Here is a 25628-nt window from a genome sequence, read left to right as displayed (position 1 = left end):
TTCCTGGTCACACGGTGAGAAAAATGTCATCCATTTAATAGCTGAATACAGGGGAGACACACACACACAGACAGACAGACAGACAGACAGACACACACAGACAGACACCGGTTCCTCACGGACATACACATCGCTCTCCCTCCCTGTAAACTCTCCGCAGTTACAGCATCAACAGTCCGGGGACCCAAGGGTCGAAGGTGTAAGGGTGCTGGACACCTGACCCCAGTGGGAAGACACTGACGCGGGCGCAGAAACATACTCAGACGGCGGGAGGGGCCCCCCTGGACCTCACAGGCCGATGGTGTAGGACCTGCCGGTGGGGTTGTGAATGGCGGAACATTCTGGAGCCGTCACGGCCCACTCGTACCACACCTTCTTGGCGTTGGCGCACCTCCAAAAGCGGGCGCAGACCGAATCCCCCGCCTTCACGGAGATGGGTTGCTGCGGTCGCGGAGAGAGAGAGAGAGAGAGAAAGGAAACGCATTGTGAGAAACTCTCAAACTGTACACCCCCCCTGAACGCTTGATAGGGGACAGTGTAGAGGGAGCTTTACTCTGTATCTAACCCCGTGCTGTACCTGTCCTGGGAGTGTTTGATGGGGACAGTGTAGAGGGAGCTTTACTCTGTATCTAACCCCGTGCTGTACCTGTCCTGGGAGTGTTTGATGGGGGACAGTGTAGAGGGAGCTTTACTCTGTATCTAACCCCGTGCTGTACCTGTCCTGGGAGTGTTTGATGGGGACAGTGTAGAGGGAGCTTTACTCTGTATCTAACCCCGTGCTGTACCTGTCCTGGGAGTGTTTGATGGGGGACAGTGTAGAGAGAGCTTTACTCTGTATCTAACCCCGTGCTGTACCTGTCCTGGGAGTGTTTGATGGGGACAGTGTAGAGGGAGCTTTACTCTGTATCTAACCCCGTGCTGTACCTGTCCTGGGAGTGTTTGATGGGGGACAGTGTAGAGGGAGCTTTACTCTGTATCTAACCCTGTGCTGTACCTGTCCTGGGAGTGTTTGATGGGGGGACAGTGTAGAGGGAGCTTTACTCTGTATCTAACCCCGTGCTGTACCTGTCCTGGGAGTGTTTGATGGGGGACAGTGTAGAGGGAGCTTTACTCTGTATCTAACCCCGTGCTGTACCTGTCCTGGGAGTGTTTGATGGGGACAGTGTAGAGGGAGCTTTACTCTGTATCTAACCCCGTGCTGTACCTGTCCTGGGAGTGTTTGATGGGGACAGTGTAGAGGGAGCTTTACTCTGTATCTAACCCCGTGCTGTACCTGTCCTGGGAGTGTTTGATGGGGACAGTGGAGAGGGAGCTTTACTCTGTATCTAACCCCGTCCTGTACCTGTCCTGGGAGTGTTTGATGGGGACAGTGTAGAGGGAGCTTTACTCTGTATCTAACCCCGTCCTGTACCTGTCCTGGGAATGTTTGATGGGGGACAGTGTAGAGGGAGCTTTACTCTGTATCTAACCCCGTGCTGTACCTGTCCTGGGAGTGTTTGATGGGGACAGTGTAGAGGGAGCTTTACTCTGTATCTAACCCCGTGCAGTACCTGTCCTGGGAGTGTTTGATGGGGACAGTGTAGAGGGAGCTTTACTCTGTATCTAACCCCGTGCTGTACCTGTCCTGGGAGTGTTTGATGGGGGGACAGTGTAGAGGGAGCTTTACTCTGTATCTAACCCCGTGCTGTCCCTGTCCTGGGAGTGGTTGATGGGGGGACAGTTTACAGCGAGCTTTACTCTGTATCTAACCCCGTGCTGTACCTGTCCTGGGAGTGTTTGATGGGGACAGTGTCTAGGGAGCTTTACTCTGTATCTAACCCCGTGCTGTACCTGTCCTGGGAGTGTTTGATGGGGACAGTGTAGAGGGAGCTTTACTCTGTATCTAACCCCGTGCTGTACCTGTCCTGGAAGTGTTTGATGGGGACAGTGTAGAGGGAGCTTTACTCTGTATCTAACCCCGTGCTGTCCCTGTCCTGGGAGTGTTTGATGGGGGACAGTGTAGAGGGCGCTTTACTCTGTATCTAACCCCGTGCTGCACCTGTCCTGGGAGTGTTTGATGGGGGACAGTGTAGAGGGAGCTTTACTCTGTATCTAACCCCGTGCTGTACCTGTCCTGGGAGTGTTTGATGGGGACAGTGTAGAGGGAGCTTTACTCTGTATCTAACCCCGTGCTGTACCTGTCCTGGGAGTGTTTGATGGGGGACAGTGTAGAGGGAGCTTTACTCTGTATCTAACCCCGTGCTGTACCTGTCCTGGGGGTGTTTGATGGGGGACAGTGTAGAGGGAGCTTTACTCTGTATCTAACCCCGTGCTGTACCTGTCCTGGGAGTGTTTGATGGGGGACAGTGTAGAGGGAGCTTTACTCTGTATCTAACCCCGTGCTGTACCTGTCCTGGGAGTGTTTGATGGGGGACAGTGTAGAGGGAGCTTTACTCTGTATCTAACCGCGTGCTGTACCTGTCCTGGGAGTGTTTGATGGGGGACAGTGTAGAGGGAGCTTTACTCTGTATCTAACCCCGTGCTGTACCTGTCCTGGGAGTGTTTGCTGGGGACAGTGTAGAGGGAGCTTTACTCTGTATCTAACCCCGTGCTGTACGTGTCCTGGGAGTGTTTGATGGGGGACAGTGTAGAGGGAGCTTTACTCTGTATCTAACCCCGTGCTGTACCTGTCCTGGGAGTGTTTGATGGGGACAGTGGAGAGGGAGCTTTACTCTGTATCTAACCCCGTGCTGTACCTGTCCTGGGAGTGTTTGATGGGGACAGTGTAGAGGGAGCTTTACTCTGTATCTAACCGCGTGCTGTACCTGTCCTGGGAGTGTTTGATGGGGGACAGTGTAGAGGGAGCTTTACTCTGTATCTAACCCCGTGCTGTACCTGTCCTGGGAGTGTTTGCTGGGGACAGTGTAGAGGGAGCTTTACTCTGTATCTAACCCCGTGCTGTACCTGTCCTGGGAGTGTTTGATGGGGGGACAGTGTAGAGGGAGCTTTACTCTGTATCTAACCCCGTGCTGTCCCTGTCCTGGGAGTGTTTGATGGGGACAGTGTAGAGGGAGCTTTACTCTGTATCTAACCCCGTGCTGTACGTGTCCTGGGAGTGTTTGATGGGGGACAGGGTAGAGGGTGAACTCACCTTCAGTGGGAAGAGGATGGGAAACCAGGAGTACATTCCCGGCGAGTGGTTCTCTGGCCGGATACCTGAACACACAAAGATCATCAAAATGTCAAACACGCGGTAAATCTCTGACTTCCAACAACAACCCAGCAGAAAACCATCGAGAAATGATAGGGACCATTGGGATTGTGTACAGTGGGAGTGAACGGGAAAGGGATTGGGAATTGTGTACAGTGGGAGTGAACAGGAAGGGGTTTGGGATTGTGTACAGTGGGAGTGAACGGGAAGGGGTTTGGGTCCATTGGGATTGTGTAGAGTGGGAGTGAACGGGAAGGGGTTTGGGTCCATTGGGATTGTGTAGAGTGGGAGTGAACGGGAAGGGTTTGGGAATTGTGTACAGTGGGAGTGAACGGGAAAGGGATTGGGAATTGTGTACAGTGGGAGTGAACAGGAAGGGGTTTGGGATTGTGTACAGTGGGAGTGAACGGGAAGGGGTTTGGGTCCATTGGGATTGTGTAGAGTGGGAGTGAACGGGAAGGGGTTTGGGTCCATTGGGATTGTGTAGAGTGGGAGTGAACGGGAAGGGTTTGGGAATTGTGTACAGTGGGAGTGAACGGGAAGGGGTTTGGGACTGTGTGCAGTGGGAGTGAACGGGAAAGGGTTTGGGATTGTGTACAGTGGGAGTGAACGGGAAGGGGTTTGGGTCCATTGGGATTGTGTACAGTGGGAGTGAACGGGAAGGGGTTTGGGTCCATTGGGATTGTGTAGAGTGGGAGTGAACGGGAAGGGGTTTGGGTCCATTGGGATTGTGTACAGTGGGAGTGAACGGGAAGGGTTTGGGAATTGTGTACAGTGGGAGTGAACGGGAAGGGGATTGGGATTGTGTACAGTGGGAGTGAACGGGAAAGGGTTTGGGATTGTGTGCAGTGGGAGTGAACGGGAAAGGGTTTGGGATTGTGTAGAGTGGGAGTGAACGGGAAGGGGATTGGGGTTGTGTACAGTGGGAGTGAATGGGAAGGGGATTGGGATTGTGTACAGTGGGAGTGAACGGGAAGGGGATTGGGATTGTGTACAGTGGGAGTGAACAGGAAGGGGTTTGGGATTGTGTACAGTGGGAGTGAATGGGAAGGGGATTGGGATTGTGTACAGTGGGAGTGAACGGGAAGGGGATTGGGATTGCGTACAGTGGGAGTGAACGGGAAGGGGATTGGGATTGTGTACAGTGGGAGTGAACGGGAAGGGGTTTGGGATTGTGTACAGTGGGAGTGAACGGGAAGGGGATTGGGATTGTGTACAGTGGGAGTGAACGGGAAGGGGTTTGGGATTGTGTACAGTGGGAGTGAACGGGAAGGGGTTTGGGATTGTGTACAATGGGAGTGAACGGGAAGGGGTTTGGGATTGTGTAGAGTGGGAGTGAACGGGAAGGGGATTGGGATTGTGTACAGTGGGAGTGAACGGGAAGGGGATTGGGATTGTGTAGAGTGGGAGTGAACGGGAAGGGGTTTGGGATTGTGTACAGTGGGAGTGAATGGGAAGGGGATTGGGATTGTGGCCAGTGGGAGTGAACGGGAAGGGGTTTGGGATTGTATGCAGTGGGAGTGAACGGGAAGGGGTTTGGCATTGTGGACAGTGGGAGTGAATGGGAAGGGTTTGGGATTGTGTACAGTGGGAGTGAATGGGAAGGGGATTGGGATTGTGGCCAGTGGGAGTGAACGGGAAGGGGTTTGGGATTGTATGCAGTGGGAGTGAACGGGAAGGGGTTTGGGATTGTGGACAGTGGGAGTGAATGGGAAGGGGTTTGGGATTGGGGTTGTGTAGAGTGGGAGTGAACGGGAAGGGGTTTGGGATTGGGATTGTGTACAGTGGGAGTGAACGGGAAGGGGTTTGTGTCCATTGGGATTGTGGACAGTGGGAGTGATCGGAAGGGGATTGGGATTGTGTAGAGTGGGAGTGAATGGGAAGGGGTTTGTGTCCATTGGGATTGTGGACAGTGGGAGTGAACGGGAAGGGGTTTGGGATTTGGATTGTGTACAGTGGGAGTGAATGGGAAGGGGTTTGGGATTTGGATTGTGTACAGTGGGAGTGAATGGGAAGGGGTTTGGGATTTGGATTGTGTACAGTGGGAGTGAACGGGAAGGGGATTGGGATTGTGTACAGTGGGAGTGAACAGGAAGGGGATTGGGATTGTGTACAGTGGGAGTGAACGGGAAGGGGATTGGGATTGTGTACAGTGGGAGTGAACGGGAAGGGGATTGGGATTGTGTACAGTGGGAGTGAATGGGAAGGGGTTTGGGTCCATTGGGATTGTGGACAGTGGGAGTGAACGGGAAGGGGTTTGGGTCCATTGGAATTGTGGACAGTGGGAGTGAACGGGAAGGGGTTTGGGATTGGGATTGTGTACAGTGGGAGTAAACGGGAAGGGGTTTGGGGTCCATTGGGATTGTGTACAGTGGGAGTAAACGGGAAGGGGTTTGAGTCCATTGGGATTGTGTAGAGTGGGAGTGAACGGGAAGGGGTTTGGGTCCATTGGGATTGTGTAGAGTGGGAGTGAACGGGAAGGGGTTTGGGTCCATTGGGATTGTGTACAGTGGGAGTGAACGGGAAGGGTTTGGGAATTGTGTACAGTGGGAGTGAACGGGAAGGGGATTGGGATTGTGTACAGTGGGAGTGAACGGGAAAGGGTTTGGGATTGTGTGCAGTGGGAGTGAACGGGAAAGGGTTTGGGATTGTGTAGAGTGGGAGTGAACGGGAAGGGGATTGGGGTTGTGTACAGTGGGAGTGAATGGGAAGGGGATTGGGATTGTGTACAGTGGGAGTGAACGGGAAGGGGATTGGGATTGTGTACAGTGGGAGTGAACAGGAAGGGGTTTGGGATTGTGTACAGTGGGAGTGAATGGGAAGGGGATTGGGATTGTGTACAGTGGGAGTGAACGGGAAGGGGATTGGGATTGTGTACAGTGGGAGTGAACGGGAAGGGGATTGGGATTGTGTACAGTGGGAGTGAACGGGAAGGGGTTTGGGATTGTGTACAGTGGGAGTGAACGGGAAGGGGATTGGGATTGTGTACAGTGGGAGTGAACGGGAAGGGGTTTGGGATTGTGTACAGTGGGAGTGAACGGGAAGGGGTTTGGGATTGTGTACAATGGGAGTGAACGGGAAGGGGTTTGGGATTGTGTAGAGTGGGAGTGAACGGGAAGGGGATTGGGATTGTGTACAGTGGGAGTGAACGGGAAGGGGATTGGGATTGTGTAGAGTGGGAGTGAACGGGAAGGGGTTTGGGATTGTGTACAGTGGGAGTGAATGGGAAGGGGATTGGGATTGTGGCCAGTGGGAGTGAACGGGAAGGGGTTTGGGATTGTATGCAGTGGGAGTGAACGGGAAGGGGTTTGGGATTGTGGACAGTGGGAGTGAATGGGAAGGGTTTGGGATTGTGTACAGTGGGAGTGAATGGGAAGGGGATTGGGATTGTGGCCAGTGGGAGTGAACGGGAAGGGGTTTGGGATTGTATGCAGTGGGAGTGAACGGGAAGGGGTTTGGGATTGTGGACAGTGGGAGTGAATGGGAAGGGGTTTGGGATTGGGGTTGTGTAGAGTGGGAGTGAACGGGAAGGGGTTTGGGATTTGGATTGTGTAGAGTGGGAGTGAACGGGAAGGGGTTTGGGATTGTGATTGTGTACAGTGGGAGTGAACGGGAAGGGGTTTGTGTCCATTGGGATTGTGGACAGTGGGAGTGATCGGAAGGGGATTGGGATTGTGTAGAGTGGGAGTGAATGGGAAGGGGTTTGTGTCCATTGGGATTGTGGACAGTGGGAGTGAACGGGAAGGGGTTTGGGATTTGGATTGTGTACAGTGGGAGTGAATGGGAAGGGGTTTGGGATTTGGATTGTGTACAGTGGGAGTGAATGGGAAGGGGTTTGGGATTTGGATTGTGTACAGTGGGAGTGAACGGGAAGGGGATTGGGATTGTGTACAGTGGGAGTGAACAGGAAGGGGATTGGGATTGTGTACAGTGGGAGTGAACGGGAAGGGGATTGGGATTGTGTACAGTGGGAGTGAACGGGAAGGGGATTGGGATTGGGTACAGTGGGAGTGAATGGGAAGGGGTTTGGGTCCATTGGGATTGTGGACAGTGGGAGTGAACGGGAAGGGGTTTGGGTCCATTGGAATTGTGGACAGTGGGAGTGAACGGGAAGGGGTTTGGGATTGGGATTGTGTACAGTGGGAGTAAACGGGAAGGGGTTTGGGGTCCATTGGGATTGTGTACAGTGGGAGTAAACGGGAAGGGGTTTGAGTCCATTGGGATTGTGTACAGTGGGAGTGAACGGGAAGGGGTTTGGAATTGGGATTGTGTACAGTGGGAGTGAACGGGAAGGGGTTTGGGTCCATTGGGTCCAGAGGGCAGCACGGTAGCACAGTGGTTAGCACTGCTGCTTCACAGCTCCAGGGACCCAGGTTCGATTCCCGGCTCGGGTCACTATCTGTGCGGAGTTTGCACACTCTCCCTGTGTCTGTGTGGGTTTCCTCCGGGTGCTCCGGTTTCCTCCCACAGTCCAAAGATGTGCGGGTTAGGTTGATTGGCCATTCTAAATTGCCCCTTAGTGTCCCGGGATGCATAGGTTAGAGGGATTAGTGGGTAAATATGTAGGGATATGGGGGTAGGGCCTGGGTGGGATTGTGGTCGGTGCAGACTCGATGGGCCGAATGGCCTCTTTCTGTACTGTAGGGTTTCTATGATTTCTATGATTGTGTACAGTGGGAGTGAACGGGAAGGGGATTGGGATTGTGTACAGTGGGAGTGAACGGGAAGGGGTTTGGGTCCATTGGGATTGTGTCCAGTGGGAGTGAACGGGAAGGGGTTTGGGTCCATTGGGATTGTGTACAGTGGGAGTGAATGGGAAGGGGTTTGGGTCCATTGGGATTGTGTACAGTGGGAGTGAACGGGAAGGGGATTGGGATTGTGTACAGTGGGAGTGAACGGGAAGGGGATTGGGATTGTGTACAGTGTGAGTGAATGGGAAGGGGTTTGGGATTGTGTACAGTGGGAGTGAACGGGAAGGGGATTGGGATTGTGTACAGTGGGAGTGAACGGGAAGGGGATTGGGATTGTGTACAGTGGGAGTGAACGGGAAGGAGTTTGGGTCCATTGGGATTGTGTACAGTGGGAGTGAACGGGAAGGGGTTTGGGTCCATTGGGATTGTGTAGAGTGGGAGTGAACGGGAAGGAGTTTGGGTCCATTGGGATTGTGTACAGTGGGAGTGAACGGGAAGGGGTTTGGGATTGGGATTGTGTACAGTGGGAGTGAACGGGAAGGGGATTGGGATTGTGTACAGTGGGAGTGAACGGGAAGGGGATTGGGATTGTGTACAGTGGGAGTGAACGGGAAGGAGTTTGGGTCCATTGGGATTGTGTACAGTGGGAGTGAACGGGAAGGGGATTGGGATTGTGTACAGTGGGAGTGAACGGGAAGGGGATTGGGATTGCGTACAGTGGGAGTGAACGGGAAGGGGTTTGGGATTGTGTACAGTGTGAGTGAATGGGAAGGGGTTTGGGATTGTGTACAGTGGGAGTGAACGGGAAGGGTATTGGGATTGTGTACAGTGGGAGTGAACGGGAAGGAGTTTGGGTCCATTGGGATTGTGTACAGTGGGAGTGAACGGGAAGGGGTTTGGGTCCATTGGGATTGTGTAGAGTGGGAGTGAACGGGAAGGGGTTTGGGATTGGGATTGTGTACAGTGGGAGTGAACGGGAAGGGGTTTGGGTCCATTGGGATTGTGTAGAGTGGGAGTGAACGGGAAGGGGTTTGGGATTGGGATTGTGTACAGTGGGAGTGAACAGGAAGGGGTTTGGGTCCATTGGGATTGTGTACAGTGGGAGTGAACGGGAAGGGGTTTGGGTCCATTGGGATTGTGTAGAGTGGGAGTGAACGGGAAGGGGTTTGGGATTGGGATTGTGTACAGTGGGAGTGAACGGGAAGGGGTTTGGGTCCATTGGGACTGTGTACAGTGGGAGTGAACGGGAAGGGGTTTGGGATTGGGATTGTGTACAATGCGAGTGAATGGGAAGGGGTTTGGGTCCATTGGGATTGTGTACAGTGGGAGTGAACGGGAAGGGGATTGGGATTGTGGCCAGTGGGAGTGAACGGGAAGGGGTTTGGGATTGTATGCAGTGGGAGTGAACGGGAAGGGGTTTGGGATTGTGGACAGTGGGAGTGAATGGGAAGGGTTTGGGATTGTGTACAGTGGGAGTGAATGGGAAGGGGATTGGGATTGTGGCCAGTGGGAGTGAACGGGAAGGGGTTTGGGATTGTATGCAGTGGGAGTGAACGGGAAGGGGTTTGGGATTGTGGACAGTGGGAGTGAATGGGAAGGGGTTTGGGATTGGGGTTGTGTAGAGTGGGAGTGAACGGGAAGGGGTTTGGGATTTGGATTGTGTAGAGTGGGAGTGAACGGGAAGGGGTTTGGGATTGTGATTGTGTACAGTGGGAGTGAACGGGAAGGGGTTTGTGTCCATTGGGATTGTGGACAGTGGGAGTGATCAGAAGGGGATTGGGATTGTGTAGAGTGGGAGTGAATGGGAAGGGGTTTGTGTCCATTGGGATTGTGGACAGTGGGAGTGAACGGGAAGGGGTTTGGGATTTGGATTGTGTACAGTGGGAGTGAATGGGAAGGGGTTTGGGATTTGGATTGTGTACAGTGGGAGTGAATGGGAAGGGGTTTGGGATTTGGATTGTGTACAGTGGGAGTGAACGGGAAGGGGATTGGGATTGTGTACAGTGGGAGTGAACAGGAAGGGGATTGGGATTGTGTACAGTGGGAGTGAACGGGAAGGGGATTGGGATTGTGTACAGTGGGAGTGAACGGGAAGGGGATTGGGATTGGGTACAGTGGGAGTGAATGGGAAGGGGTTTGGGTCCATTGGGATTGTGGACAGTGGGAGTGAACGGGAAGGGGTTTGGGTCCATTGGAATTGTGGACAGTGGGAGTGAACGGGAAGGGGTTTGGGATTGGGATTGTGTACAGTGGGAGTAAACGGGAAGGGGTTTGGGGTCCATTGGGATTGTGTACAGTGGGAGTAAACGGGAAGGGGTTTGAGTCCATTGGGATTGTGTACAGTGGGAGTGAACGGGAAGGGGTTTGGAATTGGGATTGTGTACAGTGGGAGTGAACGGGAAGGGGTTTGGGTCCATTGGGTCCAGAGGGCAGCACGGTAGCACAGTGGTTAGCACTGCTGCTTCACAGCTCCAGGGACCCAGGTTCGATTCCCGGCTCGGGTCACTATCTGTGCGGAGTTTGCACACTCTCCCTGTGTCTGTGTGGGTTTCCTCCGGGTGCTCCGGTTTCCTCCCACAGTCCAAAGATGTGCGGGTTAGGTTGATTGGCCATTCTAAATTGCCCCTTAGTGTCCCGGGATGCATAGGTTAGAGGGATTAGTGGGTAAATATGTAGGGATATGGGGGTAGGGCCTGGGTGGGATTGTGGTCGGTGCAGACTCGATGGGCCGAATGGCCTCTTTCTGTACTGTAGGGTTTCTATGATTTCTATGATTGTGTACAGTGGGAGTGAACGGGAAGGGGATTGGGATTGTGTACAGTGGGAGTGAACGGGAAGGGGTTTGGGTCCATTGGGATTGTGTCCAGTGGGAGTGAACGGGAAGGGGTTTGGGTCCATTGGGATTGTGTACAGTGGGAGTGAATGGGAAGGGGTTTGGGTCCATTGGGATTGTGTACAGTGGGAGTGAACGGGAAGGGGATTGGGATTGTGTACAGTGGGAGTGAACGGGAAGGGGATTGGGATTGTGTACAGTGTGAGTGAATGGGAAGGGGTTTGGGATTGTGTACAGTGGGAGTGAACGGGAAGGGGATTGGGATTGTGTACAGTGGGAGTGAACGGGAAGGGGATTGGGATTGTGTACAGTGGGAGTGAACGGGAAGGAGTTTGGGTCCATTGGGATTGTGTACAGTGGGAGTGAACGGGAAGGGGTTTGGGTCCATTGGGATTGTGTAGAGTGGGAGTGAACGGGAAGGAGTTTGGGTCCATTGGGATTGTGTACAGTGGGAGTGAACGGGAAGGGGTTTGGGATTGGGATTGTGTACAGTGGGAGTGAACGGGAAGGGGATTGGGATTGTGTACAGTGGGAGTGAACGGGAAGGGGATTGGGATTGTGTACAGTGGGAGTGAACGGGAAGGAGTTTGGGTCCATTGGGATTGTGTACAGTGGGAGTGAACGGGAAGGGGATTGGGATTGTGTACAGTGGGAGTGAACGGGAAGGGGATTGGGATTGCGTACAGTGGGAGTGAACGGGAAGGGGTTTGGGATTGTGTACAGTGTGAGTGAATGGGAAGGGGTTTGGGATTGTGTACAGTGGGAGTGAACGGGAAGGGTATTGGGATTGTGTACAGTGGGAGTGAACGGGAAGGAGTTTGGGTCCATTGGGATTGTGTACAGTGGGAGTGAACGGGAAGGGGTTTGGGTCCATTGGGATTGTGTAGAGTGGGAGTGAACGGGAAGGGGTTTGGGATTGGGATTGTGTACAGTGGGAGTGAACGGGAAGGGGTTTGGGTCCATTGGGATTGTGTAGAGTGGGAGTGAACGGGAAGGGGTTTGGGATTGGGATTGTGTACAGTGGGAGTGAACAGGAAGGGGTTTGGGTCCATTGGGATTGTGTACAGTGGGAGTGAACGGGAAGGGGTTTGGGTCCATTGGGATTGTGTAGAGTGGGAGTGAACGGGAAGGGGTTTGGGATTGGGATTGTGTACAGTGGGAGTGAACGGGAAGGGGTTTGGGTCCATTGGGACTGTGTACAGTGGGAGTGAACGGGAAGGGGTTTGGGATTGGGATTGTGTACAATGCGAGTGAATGGGAAGGGGTTTGGGTCCATTGGGATTGTGTACAGTGGGAGTGAACGGGAAGGGGTTTGGGATTGGGATTGTGTACAGTGGGAGTGAACGGGAAGGGGATTGGGATTGTGTACAGTGGGAGTGAACGGGAAGGGGATTGGGATTGTGTACAGTGGGAGTGAACGGGAAGGGGATTGGGATTGTGTAGAGTGGGAGTGAACGGGAAGGGGATTGGGATTGTGTACAGTGGGAGTGAACGGGAAGGGGATTGGGATTGTGTACAGTGGGAGTGAACGGGAAGGGGATCGGGATTGGGATTGTGTACAGTGGGAGTGAACGGGAAGGGGATTGGGATTGTGTACAGTGGGAGTGAAGGGGAAGGGGATTGGGATTGTGTACAGTGGGAGTGAACGGGAAGGGGATTGGGATTGGGATTGTGTACAGTGGGAGTGAACGGGAAGGGGATTGGGATTGTGTACAGTGGGAGTGAAGGGGAAGGGGATTGGGATTGTGTGCAGTGGGAGTGAAGGGGAAGGGGATTGGGATTGTGTAGAGTTGGAGTGAACGGGATGGGGATTGGGATTGTGTGCAGTGGGAGTGAACGGGAAGGGGATTGGGATTGTGTACAGTGGGAGTGAACGGGAAGGGGATTGGGATTGTGTGCAGTGGGAGTGAACGGGAAGGGGATTGGGATTGTGTACAGTGGGAGTGAACGGGAAGGGGATTGGGATTGTGGACAGTGGGAGTGAACGGGAAGGGGATTGGGATTGTGTACAGTGGGAGTGAAGGGGAAGGGGATTGGGATTGTGTAGAGTGGGAGTGAACGGGAAGGGGATTGGGATTGTGGACAGTGGGAGTGAACGGGAAGGGGATTGGGATTGTGTAGAGTGGGAGTGAACGGGAAGGGGTTTGGGATTGTGTACAGTGGGAGTGAACGGGAAGGGGATTGGGATTGTGTACAGTGGGAGTGAACGGGAAGGGGTTTGGGATTGTGTACAGTGGGAGTGAACGGGAAGGGGATTGGGATTGTGTACAGTGGGAGTGAACGGGAAGGGGATTGGGATTGTGTACAGTGGGAGTGAACGGGAAGGGGTTTGGGATTGTGTACAGTGGGAGTGAACGGGAAGGGGATTGGGATTGTGTACAGTGGGAGTGAACGGGAAGGGGATTGGGATTGTGTACAGTGGGAGCGAACGGGAAGGGGATTGGGGTTGTGGACAGTGGGAGTGAACAGGAAGGGGATTGGGATTGTGTACAGTGGGAGTGAACGGGAAGGGGATTGGGATTGTGTACAGTGGGAGTGAACGGGAAGGGGATTGGGATTGTGTGCAGTGGGAGTGAACGGGAAGGGGATTGGGATTGTGTGCAGTGGGAGTGAACGGGAAGGGGATTGGGATTGTGTGCAGTGGGAGTGAACGGGAAGGGGATTGGGATTGTGTACAGTGGGAGTGAACGGGAAGGGGATTGGGATTGTGTACAGTGGGAGTGAACGGGAAGGGGTTTGGGATTGTGTAGAGTGGGAGTGAACGGGAAGGGGATTGGGATTGTGGACAGTGGGAGTGAACAGGAAGGGGATTGGGATTGTGTACAGTGGGAGTGAACGGGAAGGGGTTTGGGATTGTGTAGAGTGGGAGTGAACGGGAAGGGGATTGGGATTGTGTGCAGTGGGAGTGAACGGGAAGGGGATTGGGATTGTGGACAGTGGGAGTGAACAGGAAGGGGATTGGGATTGTGGACAGTGGGAGTGAACAGGAAGGGGATTGGGATTGTGTACAGTGGGAGTGAACGGGAAGGGGTTTGGGATTGTGTAGAGTGGACCCCCTGTCACTTGTTCCCCGGTGCTGCTTTCACTGTGCCCTGTCCTCCGAGGAACACATTCTGTTCTCTCTCCTTAATGCTACTATTAACACTCCCTCTGTCCTATGTCAAAAAAAGATAGAAGCAGATTACTGCGGATGCTGGAATCTGAAACCAAAAGGGAAAACGCTGGAAAATCTCAGCGTGTCTGGCAACTTCTGTCAGGAGAGAAAAGAGCTGACGTTTCGAGTCCAGGTGACCCTTTGTCAAAGCTAAAAGGCAAAGTGGGAGATATTTATATTGCAGGGTGAGGGAATGAAAGATGAGTCATAGCCACAGAAACAAGGGAAAAGGCTTCTACTGGCAGCTCATCGAGGGAATAGAAGGTGTGAATGGCCAAACTTTCATTTGATTTGTCACATGTATTAACATACAGTGAAAAGTATTGTTCCTTGCGCACTATACAGACAAAGCATACCGTTCATAGAGAAGGAAAGGAGAGGGTGCAGAATGTAGTGTTACAGTCATAGCTAGGGTGTAGAGAAAGATCAACTCAATGCGAGGTCGGTCCATTCAAAAGTCTGACGGCAGCAGCAGGGAAGAAGCTGTTCTTGAGTCGGTCGGTACGTGACCTCAGACTTTTGTATATTTTTCCTGACGGAAGATTTTGAGGCTATGCCCCCATCATTCTAGTTTCACCCGCCAGTGGAAACAACCTCCCTGCTTCTATCTTATCGATTCCCTTCATAATCTTATATGTTTCTATAAGATCTCCCCTCATTCTTCTGAATTCCAGTGAGTATAGCCCCAGTCTACTCAGTCTCTCCTCATAAGCCAACCCTCTCAACTCCGGAATCAACCGAGTGAATCTCCTCTGCACCCCCTCCAGTGCCAGTAGATCCTTTCTCAAGTAAGGAGACCAAAACTGTACACAGTAACTCCAGGTGTGGCCTCACCAGCACCTTATACAGCTGCAACATAACCTCGCTGTTTTTAAACTCCATCCCTCTCGCAATGAAGGACACAATTCCATTTGCCGCCTTCATTCCCTGCTGTACCTGCAAACCAACTCCTTGAGATTCCTGCACAAGGACACCCAGGTCCCTCTGCACAGCAGCATGCTGCAATTTTTTACCATTTAAATAATAGTCCATTTTGCTGCTATTCCTACCTCACACTGGGTGTTGACATCGTTCTATCAACCTCTCCTTCGCTCCGACCGCTTTATCCCTGCCCCAAAACCTCCAGCCCCACCCCGTCCAACGATAAATCCCGTCACGTCTCTGACAAATTTGATTGAGTTTTTTGAAGGGGTAACCAAGAAGGTCGATGAGGGCAGTGCAGTCGATGTTGTCGACACGGACTTTAGCAAGGCCTTTGACAAGGTACCGCATGGTAGGTTGGTTGCATAAGGTTAAATCTCACAGGATCCAGGGTGAGGTAGCCAAATGGATACAAAATTGGCTTCTTGACAGAGGGTGGTTGCAGAGGGTTGTTTTTCAAACTGGAGGCCTGTGACCAGCGGTGTGCCTCAGGGATCAGTGCTGGGCCCACTGTTATTTGTCATTTATATTAATGAATTGGATGAGAATATAGGAGGCATGGTTAGTAAGTTTGCAGATGACACCAAGATTGGTGGCATAGTGGACAGTGAAGAAAGTTATCTCCAATTGCAACGGGATCTTGATCAATTGGGCCAGTGGGCTGACGAATGGCAGATGGAGTTTAATTTAGACAAATGCGAGGTGATGCATTTTGGTCGCTCGAACCAGGGCAGGACTTACTCAGTTAATGGTCGGGCGTTGGGGAGAGTTACAGAACAACGAGATCTCGGGGTACAGGTTCATAGCTCCTTGAAAGTGGAGTCACAGGTGGACAGAGTGGTGAAGAAGGCATTCGGCATGCTTGGTTTCATCGGTCAGAACATTGAATACAGGAGTTGGGACGTCTTGTTGAAGTTGTACAAGACATTGGTAAGGCCACACTTGGAATACTGTGTACGGTTCTGGTCACCCTATTATAGAAAGGATATTATTAAACTAGAAAGAGTGCAGAAAAGATTTACTCGGATGCTACCGGGACTTGATGGATTGAGTTATAAGGAGAGGCTGGATAGACTGGGACTTTTTTCTCTGGAGCGTAGGAGGCTGAGGGGTGATCTTATAGAGGTCTATAAAATAATGAGGGGCACAGATCAGCTCGATAGTCAATATCTTTTCCCAAAGGTCGGGGAGTCTAAAACTAGAGGGCATAGGTTTAAGGTGAGAGGGGAGAGATACAAAAGGGTCCAGAGGGGGCAATTTTGTTCACACAGATGGTGGTGAGTGTCTGGAACGAGCTGCCAGAGGCAGTAGTAGAGGCGGGTACAATTTTATCTTTTAAAAAGCGTTTAGACAGTTACATGGGTACGATGGGTATAGAGGGATATGGGCCAAATGTGGGCAATTGGGACTAGCTTAGGGGGTTAAAAAAAAGGGGCGGCATGGACAAGTTGGGCCGAAGGGCCTGTTTCCGTGCTGTAAACCTCTCTGACTCATACGGACTTTGGTCGGATCGGGAAAGGCATCCTTAACGATGAAAAGCCAAGCAGAGATAAGGTCGGAGGGATCAGCGACTGCCGGCTCGGCGGAAGCTTCCACAACTTACTCAGGGTCACCTTCTTGTACAGGATGGTCTCGAAATAACCCGCAAAGCCGTGCAGAACCGTGTTGAGGTTCATTTTGAAGTCCAGGGTCTGGTAGCGGTTGTTGTCACTCAAACCTGCAGCCGGGGAGGGGCAGAATCGGCAGGGTCACACCATGGGGTTAAAGCTCATAGCGCCCGTGTGGGGTCTGGCCACCGCCTCATTCGATTGGGTTCCAATCTCCCCTTGGGTCCCAGTCTCCCCCTGACCCCCTTGGGTCCCAGTCTCCCCCCGTCCTCCTTGGGTCCCAGTCTCCCCCTGTCCTCCTTGGGTCCCAGTCTCCCCCTGACCCCCTTGGGTCCCAGTCTCCCCCCGTCCTCCTTGGGTCCCAGTCTCCCCCCGTCCTCCTTGGGTCCCAGTCTCCCCCCCCCCGTCCCCCTTGGGTCCCAGTCTCCCCCTGTCCTCCTTGGGTCCCAGTCTCCCCCTGTCCTCCTTGGGACCCAGTCTCCCCTTGGGTCCCAGTCTCCCCCCGTCCCCCTTGGGTCCCAGTCTCCCCCTGTCCTCCTTGGGTCCCAGTCTCCCCCTGTCCTCCCTGGGTCCCAGTCTCCCCCTGGGGTCCCAGTCTCCCCCTGTCCTCCTTGGGTTCCAGTCTCCCCCTGTTCCCCCTTGGGTCCCAGTCTCCCCCCTGTTCCCCCTTGGGTCCCAGTCTCCCCCTTGGGTCCCAGTCTCCCCCTGTCCCCCTTGGGTCCCAGTCTCCCCCTGTCCCCCTTGGGTCCCAGTCTCCCCCTGTCCCCCTTGGGTCCCAGTCTCCCCCTGTCCCCCTTGGGTCCCAGTCTCCCCCCTGTCCCCCTTGGGTCCCAGTCTCCCCCTGTCCCCCTTGGGTCCCAGTCTCCCCCTGTCCCTCTTGGGTCCCCAGTCTCCCCCTGTCCCCCTTGGGTCCCAGTCTCCCCCTGTCCCCCCTTGGGTCCCAGTCTCCCCCCTGTCCTCCTTGGGTCCCAGTCTCCCCCTGTCCCTCTTGGGTCCCAGTCTCCCCCTGTCCCCCTTGGGTCCCAGTCTCCCCCTGTCCTCCTGGGGTCCCAGTCTCCCCTGGGGTCCCAGTCTCCCCCTGTCCCTCTTGGGTCCTCTCCCTCTGTCCCCTTGGGTCCCAGTCTCCCCCTGGGGTCCCAGTCTCCCCCTGGGGTCCCAGTCTCCTCCTGTCCTCCTTGGGTCCCAGTCTCTGCGTCCTCTTTGGGTCCCAGTCTCCTCCTGTCCCCCTTGGGTCCCAGTCTCCCCCTGGGGTCCCAGTCTCCCCCTGTCCCCCTTGGGTCCCAGTCTCCCCCTGTCCCCCTTGGGTCCCAGTCTCCCCTGTCCCCCTTGGGTCCCAGTCTCCCCCTGGGGTCCCAGTCTCCCCCTGGGGTCCCAGTCTCCTCCTGTCCTCCTTGGGTCCCAGTCTCCCCCTGTCCTCCTTGGGTCCCAGTCTCCTCCTGTCCTCCTTGGGTCCCAGTCTCCCCCTGGGGTCCCAGTCTCCCCTGTCCCCCTTGGGTCCCAGTCTCCTCCTGTCCTCCTTGGGTCCCAGTCTCCCCCTGGGGTCCCAGTCTCCTCCTGTCCTCCTTGGGTCCCAGTCTCCCCCTGGGGACCCAGTCTCCTCCTGTCCTCCTTGGGTCCCAGTCTCCCCCTGTCCCCCTGGGGTCCCAGTCTCCTCCTGTCCTCCTTGGGTCCCAGTCTCCCCCTGTCCTCCTTGGGTCCCAGTCTCCCCCTGTCCTCCTTGGGTCCCAGTCTCCCCCTGTCCTCCTTGGGTCCCAGTCTCCCCCTGTCCTCCTTGGGTCCCAGTCTCCCCCTGGGGTCCCAGTCTCCTCCTGTCCTCCTTGGGTCCCAGTCTCCCCTGACCCCCTTGGGTCCCAGTCTCCCCCTGGGGTCCCAGTCTCCCCCTGGGGTCCCAGTCTCTCGCCCCGCTCCCCCAGGTTCGAATCCCCCCTCACCCCCAGGCTCCAGTTCCCTCCCTCCTAGCCCTCTCCCCGGGGGTCCAGTCCCCTCCCTCCCCTCCCCCGCACCTACCTTTATTCGGATGCTGGAAGGTGAAGCAGGGCTGTGGGCTGGCGAGCTGGTGGAAATTGTGTAGCCTGACCACGTAGGGCATCTCAAACTGAGCCTGCGAGAGAGAGGGAAGGAGAGAGAGAGAGAGGGGGGAGCGAGGGGGGGACGGGGAGGGGGGAGCGAGGGGGGGACGGGGAGGGGGGAGCGAGGGGGGGGCGGGGAGGGGGGAGAGAGGGGGGGGGACGGGGAGGGGGGAGAGAGGGGGGACGGGGAGGGGGGGAGTGAGGGGGGGACGGGGAGGGGGGAGTGAGGGGGGGACGGGGAGGGGGGAGCGAGGGGGGACGGGGAGGGGGGAGAGAGGGGGGGGACGGGGAGGGGGGAGAGAGGGGGGGGGGACGGGGAGGGGGGAGCGAGGGGGGGACGGGGAGGGGGGAGAGAGGGGGGGGACGGTGAGGGGGGAGAGAGGGGGGGACGGGGAGGGGGGACGGGGAGGGAGGAGAGAGGGGGGGCGGGGAGGGGGGAGAGAGGGGGGGCGGTGAGGGGGGGACGGGGAGGGGGGGAGAGAGGGGGAAGGTGAGGGGGAGAGAGGGGAGTGCGGGGAGGGGGGAGAGAGGGGGGACGGGGAGAGAGGGGGGGACGGGGAGGGGGGGGGCGGGGAGGGGGGAGAGAGGGGAGGGCGGGGAGGGGGAGCGGGGAGGGAGGAGAGAGGGGGGGGCGGGGAGGGAGGAGAGAGGGGGGGGCGGGGAGGGGGGAGAGAGGGGGGGGCGGGGAGGGGGGAGAGAGGGGGGGGCGGGGAGGGGGGAGAGAGGGGGGGGCGGGGAGGGGGGAGAGAGGGGGGGGCGGGGAGGGGGGAGAGAGGGGGGGGCGGGGAGGGGGAGAGAGGGGGGGGACGGGGAGGGGACGGGGAGGGGGGAGAGAGGGGGGGGCGGGGAGGGGGGGAGAGAGGGGGGGGCGGGGAGGGGGGAGAGAGGGGGGGGCGGGGAGGGGGGAGAGAGGGGGGGGCGGGGAGGGGGGAGAGAGGGGGGGGCGGGAGGGGGGAGAGAGGGGGGGGCGGGGAGGGGGAGAGAGGGGGGGGCGGGGAGGGAGGAGAGAGGGGGGGGCGGGGAGGGGGGAGAGAGGGGGGGGCGGGGAGGGGGGAGAGAGGGGGGGCGGGGAGGGGGGAGAGAGGGCGTGCGTGGAGGGGGGAGAGAGGGGGGGGGAGGGGGGAGGGGGGGGCGGGGAGGGGGGAGAGGGGGGGGGGCGGGGAGGGGGGAGAGGGGGGGGACGGGGAGGGGGGAGAGAGGGGGGGACGGGGAGGGGGAGAGAGGTGGGGGACGGGGAGGGGGGATAGAGGGGGGGGAAGGGGGGGGAGTGGGGAGGGGGGAGAGAGGGAGGATGGGGGGGGGGGGCGGGGGGAGGGGGTCAGAATCAGACAGACGGGGGAACAAAGCAATCACAATCAGAGACAGAGATCCCAGTGTGGAATCAGGCCATTCTGCCCCTCCACATTGCGACAGCCGCTTGGAAGAATGGACAGTCCGGCACAGGAACAGGCCGTTCGGCCCAACAAGCCTGTACCAACTCCCCGTATCCCGAGAGAGAGAGAGACCCAGCGAGAGAGGGAGAGAGACCCAGCGAGAGAGGGAGAGAGACCCAGCGAGAGAGGGAGAGAGACCCAGCGAGAGAGGGAGAGAGACCCAGCGAGAGAGGGAGAGAGACCCAGCGAGAGAGGGAGAGAGACCCAGCGAGAGAGGGAGAGAGACCCAGCGAGAGAGGGAGAGAGACCCAGCGAGAGAGGGAGAGAGACCCAGCGAGAGAGGGAGAGAGACCCAGCGAGAGAGGGAGAGAGACCCAGCGAGAGAGGGAGAGAGACCCAGCGAGAGAGGGAGAGAGACCCAGCGAGAGAGGGAGAGAGACCCAGCGAGAGAGGGAGAGAGACCCAGCGAGAGAGGGAGAGAGACCCAGCGAGAGAGGGAGAGAGACCCAGCGAGAGAGGGAGAGAGACCCAGCGAGAGAGGGAGAGAGACCCAGCGAGAGAGGGAGAGAGACCCAGCGAGAGAGGGAGAGAGACCCAGCGAGAGAGGGAGAGAGACCCAGCGAGAGAGGGAGAGAGACCCAGCGAGAGAGGGAGAGAGACCCAGCGAGAGAGGGAGAGAGACCCAGCGAGAGAGGGAGAGAGACCCAACGAGAGAGGGAGAGAGACCCAGCGAGAGAGGGAGAGAGACCCAGCGAGAGAGGGAGAGAGACCCAGCGAGAGAGGGAGAGAGACCCAGCGAGAGAGGGAGAGAGACCCAGCGAGAGAGGGAGAGAGACCCAGCGAGAGAGGGAGAGAGACCCAGCGAGAGCGGGAGAGAGACCCAGCGAGAGAGGGAGAGAGACCCAGCGAGAGAGGGAGAGAGACCCAGCGAGAGAGGGAGAGAGACCCAGCGAGAGAGGGAGAGAGACCCAGCGAGAGAGGGAGAGAGACCCAGCGAGAGAGAGAGAGAGAGACCCAGCGAGAGAGAGAGAGAGACCCAGCGAGAGAGAGAGAGACCCAGCGAGAGAGAGAGAGAGACCCAGCGAGAGAGAGAGAGAGAGACCCAGCGAGAGAGAGAGAGAGAGACCCAGCGAGAGAGGGAGAGAGACCCAGCGAGAGAGGGAGAGAGACCCAGCAAGAGAGAGGGAGATCCAGCGAGAGAGAGAGGGACACAGGGAGAGAGAGACACAGAGAAAGTTGGCTTATGAGGAGAGACTGAGTAGACTGGGGCTACACCTATTGGAATTGAGAAGAATGAGGGGAGATCTTATAGAAACATATAAGATTATGAAGGGAATCGATAAGATAGAAGCAGGGAAGTTGTTTCCACTGGCGGGTGAAACTAGAACTAGGGGGCATGGCCTCAAAATAAGGGGGAGCAGATTTAGGACTGAGTTGAGGAGGAACTTCTTCACACAAAGGGTTGTGAATCTGTGGAATTCCCTGCCCAGTTGAGGCTCCCTCATTGAATGTTTTTAAGGCAAGGATGGATAGATTTTTGAACAGTGAAGGAATTAAGGGTTATGGTGAGCGGGCGGGTAAGTGGAGCTGAGTCCACGAAAAGATCAGCCATGATCTTATTGAATGGTGGAGGGAGTGGGGCAGGGCGGGAGTGGGGCAGGGCGGGAGTGGGGCAGGGCGGGAGTGGGGCAGGGCGGGAGTGGGACCGGGCGGGAGTGGGGCAGGGCGGGAGTGGGGCAGGGCGGGAGTGGGGCAGGGCGGGAGTGGGGCAGGGCGGGAGTGGGGCAGGGCGGGAGTGGGGCAGGGCGGGAGTGGGGCAGGGCGGGAGCGGGGCAGGGCGGGAGCGGGGCAGGGCGGGAGCGGGGCAGGGCGGGAGCGGGTCAGGGCGGGAGCGGGTCAGGGCGGGAGCGGGGCAGGGCGGGAGCGGGGCAGGGCGGGAGCGGGGCAGGGCGGGAGCGGGGCCGGGCGGGAGCGGGACCGGGCGGGAGCGGGACCGGGCGGGAGCGGGACCGGGCGGGAGCGGGACCGGGCGGGAGCGGGACCGGGCGGGAGCGGGACCGGGCGGGAGCGGGACCGGGCGGGAGCGGGACCGGGCGGGACCGGCGGGAGCGGGACCGGGCGGGAGCGGGACCGGGCGGGAGCGGGACCGGGCGGGAGCGGGACCGGGCGGGAGCGGGACCGGGCGGGAGCGGGACCGGGCGGGAGCGGGACCGGGCGGGAGCGGGACCGGGCGGGAGCGGGACCGGGCGGGAGCGGGACCGGGCGGGAGCGGGACCGGGCGGGAGCGGGACCGGGCGGGAGCGGGACCGGGCGGGAGCGGGACCGGGCGGGAGCGGGACCGGGCGGGAGCGGGACCGGGCGGGAGCGGGACCGGGCGGGAGCGGGACCGGGCGGGAGCGGGACCGGGCGGGAGCGGGACCGGGCGGGAGCGGGACCGGGCGGGAGCGGGACCGGGCGGGAGCGGGACCGGGCGGGAGCGGGACCGGGCGGGAGCGGGACCGGGCGGGAGCGGGACCGGGCGGGAGCGGGACCGGGCGGGAGCGGGACCGGGCGGGAGCGGGACCGGGCGGGAGCGGGACCGGGCGGGAGCGGGACCGGGCGGGAGCGGGACCGGGCGGGAGCGGGACCGGGCGGGAGCGGGACCGGGCGGGAGCGGGACCGGGCGGGAGCGGGACCGGGCGGGAGCGGGACCGGGCGGGAGCGGGACCGGGCGGGAGCGGGACCGGGCGGGAGCGGGACCGGGCGGGAGCGGGACCGGGCGGGAGCGGGACCGGGCGGGCGGGCGGGAGCGGGACCGGGCGGGAGCGGGACCGGGCGGGAGCGGGACCGGGCGGGAGCGGGACCGGGCGGGAGCGGGACCGGGCGGGAGCGGGACCGGGCGGGAGCGGGACCGGGCGGGAGCGGGACCGGGCGGGAGCGGGACCGGGCGGGAGCGGACCGGGCGGGAGCGGGACCGGGCGGGAGCGGGACCGGGCGGGAGCGGGACCGGGCGGGAGCGGGACCGGGCGGGAGCGGGACCGGGCGGGAGCGGGACCGGGCGGGAGCGGGACCGGGCGGGAGCGGGACCGGGCGGGAGCGGGACCGGGCGGGAGCGGGACCGGGCGGGAGCGGGACCGGGCGGGAGCGGGACCGGGCGGGAGCGGGACCGGGCGGGAGCGGGACCGGGCGGGAGCGGGACCGGGCGGGAGCGGGACCGGGCGGGAGCGGGACCGGGCGGGAGCGGGACCGGGCGGGAGCGGGACCGGGCGGGAGCGGGACCGGGCGGGAGCGGGACCGGGCGGGAGCGGGACCGGGCGGGAGCGGGACCGGGCGGGAGCGGGACCGGGCGGGAGCGGGACCGGGCGGGAGCGGGACCGGGCGGGAGCGGGACCGGGCGGGAGCGGGACCGGGCGGGAGCGGGACCGGGCGGGAGCGGGACCGGGCGGGAGCGGGACCGGGCGGGAGCGGGACCGGGCGGGGAGCGGGACCGGGCGGGAGCGGGACCGGGCGGGAGCGGGACCGGGCGGGAGCGGGACCGGGCGGGAGCGGGACCGGGCGGGAGCGGGACCGGGCGGGAGCGGGACCGGGCGGGAGCGGGACCGGGCGGGAGCGGGACCGGGCGGGAGCGGGACCGGGCGGGAGCGGGACCGGGCGGGAGCGGGACCGGGCGGGAGCGGGACCGGGCGGGAGCGGGACCGGGCGGGAGCGGGACCGGGCGGGAGCGGGACCGGGCGGGAGCGGGACCGGGCGGGAGCGGGACCGGGCGGGAGCGGGACCGGGCGGGAGCGGGACCGGGCGGGAGCGGGACCGGGCGGGAGCGGGACCGGGCGGGAGCGGGACCGGGCGGGAGCGGGACCGGGCGGGAGCGGGACCGGGCGGGAGCGGGACCGGGCGGGAGCGGGACCGGGCGGGAGCGGGACCGGGCGGGAGCGGGACCGGGCGGGAGCGGGACCGGGCGGGAGCGGGACCGGGCGGGAGCGGGACCGGGCGGGAGCGGGACCGGGCGGGAGCGGGACCGGGCGGGAGCGGGACCGGGCGGGAGCGGGACCGGGCGGGAGCGGGACCGGGCGGGAGCGGGACCGGGCGGGAGCGGGACCGGGCGGGAGCGGGACCGGGCGGGAGCGGGACCGGGCGGGAGCGGGACCGGGCGGGAGCGGGACCGGGCGGGAGCGGGACCGGGCGGGAGCGGGACCGGGCGGGAGCGGGACCGGGCGGGAGCGGGACCGGGCGGGAGCGGGACCGGGCGGGAGCGGGACCGGGCGGGAGCGGGACCGGGCGGGAGCGGGACCGGGCGGGAGCGGGACCGGGCGGGAGCGGGACCGGGCGGGAGCGGGACCGGGCGGGAGCGGGACCGGGCGGGAGCGGGACCGGGCGGGAGCGGGACCGGGCGGGAGCGGGACCGGGCGGGAGCGGGACCGGGCGGGAGCGGGACCGGGCGGGAGCGGGACCGGGCGGGAGCGGGACCGGGCGGGAGCGGGACCGGGCGGGAGCGGGACCGGGCGGGAGCGGGACCGGGCGGGAGCGGGACCGGGCGGGAGCGGGACCGGGCGGGAGCGGGACCGGGCGGGAGCGGGACCGGGCGGGAGCGGGACCGGGCGGGAGCGGGACCGGGCGGGAGCGGGACCGGGCGGGAGCGGGACCGGGCGGGAGCGGGACCGGGCGGGAGCGGGACCGGGCGGGAGCGGGACCGGGCGGGAGCGGGACCGGGCGGGAGCGGGACCGGGCGGGAGCGGGACCGGGCGGGAGCGGGACCGGGCGGGAGCGGGACCGGGCGGGAGCGGGACCGGGCGGGAGCGGGACCGGGCGGGAGCGGGACCGGGCGGGAGCGGGACCGGGCGGGAGCGGGACCGGGCGGGAGCGGGACCGGGCGGGAGCGGGGACCGGGCGGGAGCGGGACCGGGCGGGAGCGGGACCGGGCGGGAGCGGGACCGGGCGGGAGCGGGACCGGGCGGGAGCGGGACCGGGCGGGAGCGGGAACGGGCGGGAGCGGGACAGGGCGGGAGCGGGACAGGGCGGGAGCGGGACAGGGCGGGAGCGGGACAGGGCGGGATTGGGACAGGGCGGGAGTGGGACAGGGCGGGAGTGGGACAGGGCGGGAGTGGGACAGGGCGGGAGTGGGACAGGGCGGGAGTGGGACAGGGCGGGAGTGGGACAGCGCGGGAGTGGGACAGCGCGGGAGTGGGACATGGCGGGATTGGGACAGGGCGGGAGTGGGACAGGGCGGGAGTGGGACAGGGCGGGAGTGGGACCGGGCGGGAGTGGGACCGGGCGGGATTGGGACAGGGCGGGATTGGGACAGGGCGGGAGTGGGACAGGGCGGGAGTGGGACAGGGCGGGAGTGGGACAGGGCTGTCGGGCCGTTCCGCCCTCACAGGCCTAGCCGCCGGCGGGGAAACCCCTCACTCACCTCGGGGTCCCGGTCCTTCTCCCGACAGGCGCGCACCTCGTTGTAGAGCTTGGAGGAGGAGATGGGGGCCAGGAACGAGGTGTATTCCGAGGGGATGCTCACTCCGTCCTCTGCAGGGGAGGAAGAGGGAACGCGTCAGTGGAACGGAGGCAGCGCCGCCGAGGCTCCGAGCCCGATATAACACACGGAGGGGGGAGGAGAGGGGGCTCCATCTCTCCCCCGGACACACACGCGGAGCGGGGAGGAGGAGAGGGAGCTCCATCTCTCCCCCGGGACACACACACGGAGCGGGGAGGAGGAGAGGGAGCCCCATCTCTCCCCCAGACACACACACGGAGCGGGGAGGAGGAGAGGGGGCTCCATCTCTCCCCCGAGACACACACACGGAGCGGGGAGGAGAGGGC

At 60.6% G+C, this 25628-nt stretch overlaps 1 protein-coding gene across 1 annotated transcript; it reads right to left on the bottom strand.

The window, feature by feature from the left end:
* Nucleotides 1–25334, bottom strand: LOC144490430 (protein arginine N-methyltransferase 5-like; the record flags this gene model as incomplete). The annotated part of the gene is made up of 5 exons (XM_078208173.1): nt 1–441; nt 3131–3195; nt 16393–16506; nt 18404–18497; nt 25225–25334. Coding segments are annotated over 5 exons (536 nt in total), but the record flags the coding sequence as incomplete, so codon positions are not given.
* Nucleotides 25335–25628: the final 294 nt, after the last annotated feature.

The sequence above is a fragment of the Mustelus asterias genome, unplaced genomic scaffold (assembly GCF_964213995.1).
Source record: "Mustelus asterias unplaced genomic scaffold, sMusAst1.hap1.1 HAP1_SCAFFOLD_3267, whole genome shotgun sequence".
Classification (NCBI taxonomy): domain Eukaryota; kingdom Metazoa; phylum Chordata; class Chondrichthyes; order Carcharhiniformes; family Triakidae; genus Mustelus; species Mustelus asterias.
This window is presented reverse-complemented; position numbering and strand designations above follow the sequence as displayed.